Source organism: Eptatretus burgeri, chromosome 13 (assembly GCF_056783735.1).
Source record: "Eptatretus burgeri isolate ZD-2024b chromosome 13, Ebu_testis_v1, whole genome shotgun sequence".
Taxonomy (NCBI): Eukaryota; Metazoa; Chordata; class Myxini; order Myxiniformes; family Myxinidae; genus Eptatretus; species Eptatretus burgeri.
Genome location: NC_140973.1, coordinates 70,664,659 through 70,673,594, shown reverse-complemented (window position 1 = coordinate 70,673,594; position 8,936 = coordinate 70,664,659). Strand labels below are relative to the sequence as shown.

At 38.1% G+C, this 8,936-nt stretch overlaps 1 protein-coding gene across 1 annotated transcript; it reads left to right on the top strand.

Moving 5' to 3' along the window:
- The first annotated feature begins 895 nt into the window (after nt 1–895).
- Nucleotides 896–8,105, top strand: LOC147014738 (epithelial cell adhesion molecule-like). Its single transcript, XM_085852929.1, has 9 exons — nt 896–1,191; nt 1,363–1,500; nt 2,847–3,102; nt 4,374–4,442; nt 4,560–4,623; nt 5,232–5,324; nt 5,593–5,775; nt 6,065–6,115; nt 6,367–8,105. Exons 1-9 carry the CDS (start codon nt 1,122–1,124, stop codon nt 6,397–6,399), a joined length of 957 nt encoding a protein of 318 aa, XP_085709055.1. The 5' UTR covers nt 896–1,121; the 3' UTR covers nt 6,400–8,105.
- Nucleotides 8,106–8,936: the final 831 nt, after the last annotated feature.

The window sequence follows — 8,936 nt, the reverse complement described above, 5'->3', positions numbered from 1 at the left end:
CTCGAAACCTCACAACCATCTCGCAACCTCACAACCATCTCGAAACCTCACAACCATCTCGAAACCTCTCAACCATCTCGAAACCTCACAACCATCTCGAAACCTCACAACCATCTCGCAACCTCTCAACCATCTCGAAACCTCTCAACCATCTCGAAACCTCACAACCATCTCGAAACCTCACAACCATCTCGAAACCTCACAACCATCTCGAAACCTCACAACCATCTCGAAACCTCTCAACCATCTCGAAACCTCTCAACCATCTCGAAACCTCTCAACCATCTCGAAACCTCACAACCATCTCGAAACCTCACAACCATCTCGAAACCTCACAACCATCTCGCAACCTCTCAACCATCTCGAAACCTCACAATCATCTCGAAACCTCACAACCATCTCGAAACCTCTCAACCATCTCGCAACCTCTCAACCATCTCGAAACCTCTCAACCATCTCGCAACCTCTCAACCATCTCGAAACCTCACAACCATCTCGAAACCTCACAACCATCTCGAAACCTCACAACCATCTCGAAACCTCACAACCATCTCGCAACCTCTCAACCATCTCGCAACCTCACAACCATCTCGCAACCTCTCAACCATCTCGAAACCTCTCAACCATCTCGAAACCTCACAAACAAAGGAACAGGTATTTTTTTTTTACTGATGACTCATTGCCGTTTACTTCCGTTGAAAGTCAAACAAACAAACAGCTCAGGCGTATCGGAACTCTTGCCCAAATAAGGCGAAGAAGGTGTGCCGGATGTGATGTCATGAGTGAACGAAATTTATTCGTTAATGAGGGTTTGTGAATAGGTATTCGTCAATCGTTATCCCCCGTTACCTTCGTTCGATATAAAGCAACATTTGACGTTCGGATCCGGAATTTGCGCTCATTTTACCGCCCGAAAGGAAGAATTTGGCCACACGAGGGGCGGGGCGTGAGTGACGTCACGCATTACCTGTCGTGACGCTTCCCGGGTGTAACCTTATCGGGGGTTTTTTTTTGGCGGAGGTGACTTGGTTAACGAAGGTTTGCTTTGACTTGCGCCGCGTTCATCACTGTCGAAGGGAGTTTTTCCATCTGATTACGAAGTTTCTCTGTTTGTCGGAGCAATGGCCAAGCTGGTGGTGGTGGTCTTGAGTTGCCTTGTTTTCCTTGCGGTTTGGTCAACGGCGCAGTCTAGTGAGTTTTCAATATGGAGGAGATCGTCCCGACCGGGAAACGCCCTCATTTTGTGTTCTGTGTCCTTTGTCTCGTTTGTTTCCTCCTTGATGTTATTAGGTCTTCAAGGTGTTGGGGTCTTCACCCCCATTGTTGTTTTTTTTTTGGTTCCCATTGTTTGTTTTCCTTTAGATCCTTGTCCAGCTTGTACAGGAGACCCCTGTGAGAAGAAGTGTCCGTTCCACATCTTCAGCAGGTGCAGGGTTGATTGCGACGCCTGCGCTGCTGTCTGGGAAAACCCTTCGGGTGAAAAAGTGAATTGCAACGAACGTAAGACCTTTTGATCCAATGATCTCTCCGTCTGTTTGGCGCTCTGTCTCATCTTTGGCCAAATTCCATTCTGGATGACGTCATTACCTCGCCAATGACCTTTATTTATGTCCCAGGACGAGCATGCCAGTGAAATACACCTTTCAGGTGTACCTTGATCTCCGTTTTTTTTTTTTTTTTTTTTTTTTTTTTTTTTTTTTTTACGATTTTTCCCCCCCCCCCTTTTTTACTTCAGTACTATCTATAAAATTCCAGCAATCTCTGTGTGTGTCTGTCTGTCTGTGACCACTGTTTCTCGACAACCACTGGTCCAATCTAATTGAAACTTGCCAGGTATATTGCTGGGGACCTGAGTATGTGCCTTTTCAAAGTTTGATATCAATCGGACAAGTGGTTCCCAAGTTATGGCTATTTATTTACCAAACCAATGACAGGACACGGTGCTATGACGTCACGATTGACGTCACAAGTTTAAAAAAATGTTTTTTTGCACGTACTGGTATTCCAAATTTGCAATTTTAAAACTCATTCGCGACATGAATTGTAAACTAAATAAAATGCTAAGTCGTCATCGATAACACTGGGCTGCATTTGAAATATTTTTTTTCAGAAGTCTCGGTTTTCTCAACAGTTCATATGAGTTTTTTTTTGCATGCTGAATTCAGAAATGTATCTAATTTCACTCAATCAGGTCAAGTTTTTATGCTTTCTCAATTTTAAGGAAAAAAAATTTTTTTTTTATTTTATTCAAAATCAGACTTGCATTGACGGAAAATTTACAAACTATACATATAATGACACACAAGCACACTTAATGTGGAAGAAAGTGCCTTTTAAATTACTTTCATTTCAATTTCAGAAAAATATCGATAAATCGTTGTTTCTGGCAACACCCAACTTCAGTCGCTCCAGCAGTCGCTGTTTTCCTTCGTCCTTTTAATGTTTAATTTCACATTAACGGTACTTGTGCGTCATTTTATATATAGTTTGTACATTTTCTGTCAATGTAAGTCTGATTTTGAATAAAAAAAAAAACAAATTTTGATTATTTTTTTCTTTAAAATTGAGATAAAATTAAAACTTGACCTGATTGAGCAAAATGAGATATTTCTGAATTCAGCATGCAAAAAACATGTATGAACCGTTGAGAAAACCTAGACCTCTGAAATGACGCAGACCAGTGTAATGAGCTCATAAAACGAAATCTCGGCTTCCAAGGAATTTGTGTCTCGAGGTGTGTTCGTCTGGGTTTAAACCCAATTGTTTGACTCTTCCTTCCCCAATGTGACTTTTTTTTTTTGGCTGAGTTGTGACGTCAGTGCTAAGTGACGTCATATCGTTTGCAGTGTCACACCGTTGTAAGCTCATGCAACAGGAATGGGATATTCTGAACAAGAAGGGCAGTCGCAGCCTACCATCAGGTGGCCGGCGTGATACAGATGGCCTCTACAGGCCCGAATGCAACAATGATGGCACGTTCAAATCCAAGCAGTGCAATGAAACCCTAGACAAGTGCTGGTGTGTGAACAGTGCAGGTGTGCGGCGTACCGACAGGATCCGTACGGACGAGCACACTGGCTGCACCCGTCTTGTTAACTGCTTGTAAGTTATCAATATTTCATGTTCTCTTTGTCCTCTTTTTTTTCCCCCCCCACCCCCCTCCCATTCATTCCCTCAAATGCATTCTCTAATTTAATCTGATAGAATCAGAGGTTGAGCCTCATCCATTCCTGAAGGGATGGATGCATTTCTCCCTTTTTCATAGATCTACTTTAATGTAGACAGTCGGTCCTCAGATTTGTGTATGTGTGTATATATCACTCACACACACACACACACACACACACACACACACACACACACACACACACACACACACACACACACACACACACACACACACACACACACACACACACACACACACACACACACACACACACACACACACACACACACACACACACACACACACACACACACCAGTCATGCTCTGTATTGATGAACTTTTTGTTCCATTAACCATGTGCAGTTTGCATTTTATTTTGTCTGTGTATAAAAGTATTTTTGAGTTTCGGATGTACTTGTTAACAACTAAGATAAACACCATTTGGGACAAACACCACGTGACTGAAGAGACAGGCTTGTTTTAACTGGCGATAAGTATGTGAGTTGCCATGTTGTCATGATTTACACAAAGCAGAATTCAAACATTTATTTTGCAAATTTATCTGTAATATTTGTGGTCATACATTTTATAAGCAATTGAAGTTGAAGATTCAAGTGTTTAAAAGAAAAAGTAGATTTTTTTTTTCTTCAAAAAATACCCTTAGGACATCTATACACATGGGAGAGGTAGGTGAAGTTTGGTATGATTTCACAAAAGTTTGAGGGAGTAGTTCAGTGACAAGACAGACAGGTGTGTGTGTGTGTGTGTGTGTGTGTGTGTGTGTGTGTGTGTGTGTGTGTGTGTGTGTGTGTGTGTGTGTGTGTGTGTGTGTGTGTGTGTGTGTGTGTGTGTGTGTGTGTGTGTGTGTGTGTGTGTGTGTCAGTCATGCTCTGTATTGATGAACATTTTGTTCCATGTGCAGTTTGCATTTTTCTTTGGTCTGTGTATAAAAGTATTTTTGAGTTTTGGATGTACTTGTTAACAGCTAACATCAACACCATTTGGGAAGTGGCTTGATCACACACATCCATATCTGCACACCACTCATTGTTCTGTCAAAGTGTATGAAGAACTTGATGAGCCATCATTATGGATTTATCAACTTGTATGTTTTTATTTTTGTTTCTCCTTTACATTGTCTGTTCAATTTGAGAATGATTGGTTTCATGCCACAAAGCAATATTTCTCAATGTTTTGTTTGCAGCCAAATTGTGGTGGATTTCTTTTTGAATACGAAGCATTCTGCCGTCCAAAACAAAGAGAAGTTGAAAGAGTAAGTTTGGCTTTGACTTTGAAATTGTGTTTTACTTTTAATTTGATCCTTTGCACTTACCTGGCATCACCTGCACAAAGGTAAACTCGCATCGACACTGCTTTGCATTGCTTGCAGGGAAATAAAAGAATCTTTTACAAAAGGCTTCAAGGTGAAATCTGCCCAGGTTGAAAAGGTTTCGGTATGTTGGTGCACCCTTTCTGATTATTCTCGATTTATTATTATTATTATTATTATTATTATTATTATCATCATCACATTTTTCTTTTCAACAACTTTATGTACAAGTGCTCGAGCAGATTTGGGAGGGTTAAGTCTAGGTTCTAACGATGCTCATTTGTCTTAGCATGAGTTGTGTTGAAAATAACCATCTTTTGGTGATTTAAAGGTGGATTATTTTATTTTGTGTCTGTGTTAACTACTGATATTCACCTTGGATGGAGGAAGGAGATTGCTGGTTAAAGTGGCTGCCACCTTCAGGTAGGGAAAATGAAAGCGGCTTCATCTCGCCAAGGAGCCACAAACTTAACCAGGTATGTGCAAATCTAGACTTTGTGATCTGCATTGGTGGCCAGGTAGAGCAATGATGGAATCGACAAGACGTTGATTGAAGTCCACGACAACGTTTCGGGTGTTAACCCTTCATCAGATATTTTAGTGCCCCCAAAACGTCAGCTTCTCATTGGTTTCCACGGTGGTTAGCATTCTTCGATTGATGTCCCGTTGATCCTATGCAATATTTAAGGTGAGCATGTGATTATTTTTTGTTTTTCATAACTGTGTCCACAGATCTCTGATGAAGGCCGAGTGATGGTGACCATCAGTAATAAAACTGCAAATCCAACGGATCTTGGCACCGTGGCTTACTATGTGGAAAAACAGGTTTGTACGTCATCCATTATAGATCATCTAGTATGTATGGTATGCATGCTAACAGTCACAAGGTTATGTGTGAGCCAACTAGTTATTGATATAAACCCTAAGGCCAAAATTATATCTCCTAGATTTTGCTTTTTTTTTTGTTTGTTTTTTTCTGAGAGGAAATGTTTAGTTGTTGAAATCTTCCACCTTGCGTGGATTGTTTTGAAATTACCATTGCAGTCTTGATGAGACACTAAAATATGAATGTTGTGTACTCTTCATCTCCTAGTTCAAAAGTAAGAAGAAGTTGGAAGATTTCGATGAGGACATGTTTGATTTGGGGAAACGTGAGGCTTACGTGTGGTATTACGATGACGAGCCACCGACCATGAGCATGGAACGCATAACCCCCGGTATAATCGCCATCGTTGTCGTGGTCATCCTTGCACTCATCGCATGTATCATCGTGTCGGTGAGTTGTCCATTAAAAAAAATGTTTCCCCTCACTCGCACTATTAAACAATTATATGATATTCATTATAATTGGTTTTTTTCTTTCTTTCTTCATTTATTTATTTTTATTCCTCTCGTGACGCTAGTCAGTTGGTAAATTCCTTCTCCGTTCACATGAAGCAGTTTGGTTTTTTTGTTTGTTTGTTTGTTTTGTTTTCAAATTGTCTCCAAAGAAAGGTTAATGTACCATTTATTTGGGGACCTTTCGGATTTTGTTTTCTGATTTGTTATACCCGCTCCTTCCCAAGGTACTTGTGTACAAGCAATCCATGAAGAATAGGAAGGAAAATCCTTACGCTGTAAGTAACTTTTACCTGTACTTGTTCACCATAACAGCCAAATGTCACACTTGAGTTGTAGCGAGGTTAAACCTGTGCAAGATCACCCAGTTTTCCGAAAGATTCCAAAAATGTAACAAAAGGCTCGTTTCATCAGCGATTGCCTCAATAGTAAAGGTGTAATGCTTGCATGTAAACCCGTAAGTGGATTTTATAAAGGTAACACGATCGGCATTGCTGATCAATCTTGGACTCTTGTGTTGTACTTTCAGGGTCATGAGTTAAATGAGAAGTTAACAGCTTGAAGAACCAGGGTGAAGGGTGCTGGGGGAGAGAGGGCAGGTGGGGAAGACATGTACACAGTTTTTCTAATATTACCCTAGAGAGCTCCATTTTACTTTTTAACATTATAAATCCTTTTTGAAATTTTACACTTGCTGCTGATGATATTTACAAATTGCAGTCTTTTACTTTTCTTGGTTCTTTTGTTGATTTTTATTAATGAGGTTTCCTTTTGATTAAAATTAACTTTTTGTTTTATCAAAACGTGTAGAATGTTGTTGGGATTGATACGAGCGGGAACATTACTGATTATGTTGTACAGTTGAGTCTCGGATTGTAATTGGTTTAAAGTATTGCTTGTTGTGTATAAATTTGCTTGAGGTTTACCTTGTATGTTGACTTTTAACTTTTTTTGTTTGTTCGTTTGGCATGAAAACAAACTATCTTGATTTTGATCATTCGCTTTTGGTTGAACAATTTATGTCAATAGATTTCCAATCTGCTCTCACTTAATGTAAAAGTTAATTTAAGAGTTCAGCGCTGATCACCAGTCGATATTTGATTTGGATTGGTTTTTAGTTGTTGTACTGTTGCATGACATCACATTCCGGTTTGAAATTTGGTGATAAACTGGTTTTGTTTTGTGCTTGCAGATTTTGTACAATTTGATTTAACCTTTTTTTTTGTTTGTTTCCACAGGTAGAAAAAAAGGTAGAAAACCTTTTTTTATCTTTTTTTTTCCTACCTGTGGGTTTCCCACAGGTAGAAAAAAATGGAGAAAAAAGGTTTTCTACCTTTTTTTTTTTCTCCCACAAGTAGAAAACCTTTCTTTTTCTTTTTTTTCTACCTGTGGGAAACCCACAGGTAGGAAAAAAAGAAAAAGAAAGGTTTTCTACTTGTGGGAGAAAAAAAGGTAGAAAACCTTTTTTGCTCTTTTTTTTTTTTTTTTTTTTTTTTTTTTTTTCCTACCTGTGGGAGAAAAAAAAGGTTAAATCAAGTTGTACGAAATCTGCGAGCACAAAACAAAACCAGTTTATCACCAGATTGTACTTTATGTTTATGTTGATCTCACTTTATGTAAAAGTTAATTTAAGAGTTCAGCGCTGATCACCAGTCGACATTTGATTTGGATTGGTTTTTAGTTGTTGTACTGTTGCATGACATCACATTCCGGTTTGAAATTTGGTGATAAACTGGTTTTGTTTTGTGCTTGCAGATTTTGTACAATTTGATTTAACCTTTTTTTTTTTTTTTTTTTTTTTTTTTTTTTTTTCCACAGGTAGAAAAAAAGGTAGAAAACCTTTTTTTATCTTTTTTTTTCCTACCTGTGGGTTTCCCACAGGTAGAAAAAAATGGAGAAAAAAGGTTTTCTACCTTTTTTTTTTTCTCCCACAAGTAGAAAACCTTTCTTTTTCTTTTTTTTCTACCTGTGGGAAACCCACAGGTAGGAAAAAAAGAAAAAGAAAGGTTTTCTACTTGTGGGAGAAAAAAAGGTAGAAAACCTTTTTTGCTCTTTTTTTTTTTTTATTTTTTTTTTATTTTTTTTTTCCTACCTGTGGGAGAAAAAAAAGGTTAAATCAAGTTGTACGAAATCTGCGAGAACAAAACCAGTTTATCACCAGATTGTACTTTATGTTTATGTTGATCTCACTTTATGTAAAAGTTAATTTAAGAGTTCAGCGCTGATCACCAGTCGACATTTGATTTGGATTGGTTTTTAGTTGTTGTACTGTTGCATGACATCACATTCCGGTTTGAAATTTGGTGATAAACTGGTTTTGTTTTGTGCTCGCAGATTTTGTACAATTTGATTTAACCTTTTTTTTTTCTTTTTTGTTTCCACAGGTAGAAAAAAAGGTAGAAAACCTTTTTTTCTACCTGTGGGTTTCCCACAGGTAGAAAAAAAAACGAAAAAAGTTTTCTACCTTTTTTTTTTTTTTTTTTTCTCCCACAAATAGAAAACCTTTCTTTTTCTTTCTACCTGTGGGAAAGCCACAGGTAGGAAAAAAAGAAAAAGAAAGGTTTTCTACTTGTGGGAGAAAAAAAAGGTAGAAAACCTTTTTTTGCTATTTTTTTTTTTTTTTCTACCTGTGGGAGGAAAAAAAAAAGGTTAAATCAAGTTGCACAAAACAAAACCAGTTTATCACCAGATTGTAAAAGTAGATTTCAAACCGGAATGTGATGTCATGCAACAGTACAACAACTAAAAACAATCCAAATCAAATGTCGACTGGTGATCAGCGCTGAACTCTTAAACTAACTTTCAAGGAAACAAGGGAGCTTGTTTTTATTATTATTTTACAAAACTGGTTCAAGAGTACAGTTTCTGTGAGGATTGGAGGTTAGGCGTATGGAGGGGTTGCATTGCAATCTTGATTAAAGCAAACGACTCTTATAAACAATGTTTTCAAACACTCTTCTGGTATTTCTATTGCATTTGAATGAGAAGTTGTAAAACCTGAAATACAATTAAAAACGTTCTTCCAAATGTGTTGATGAGTTTGTAGTTTGTTTTTAAAGTTAATTTTTACTTGGGTTGGGAATTACCGTGTTTTGCCGT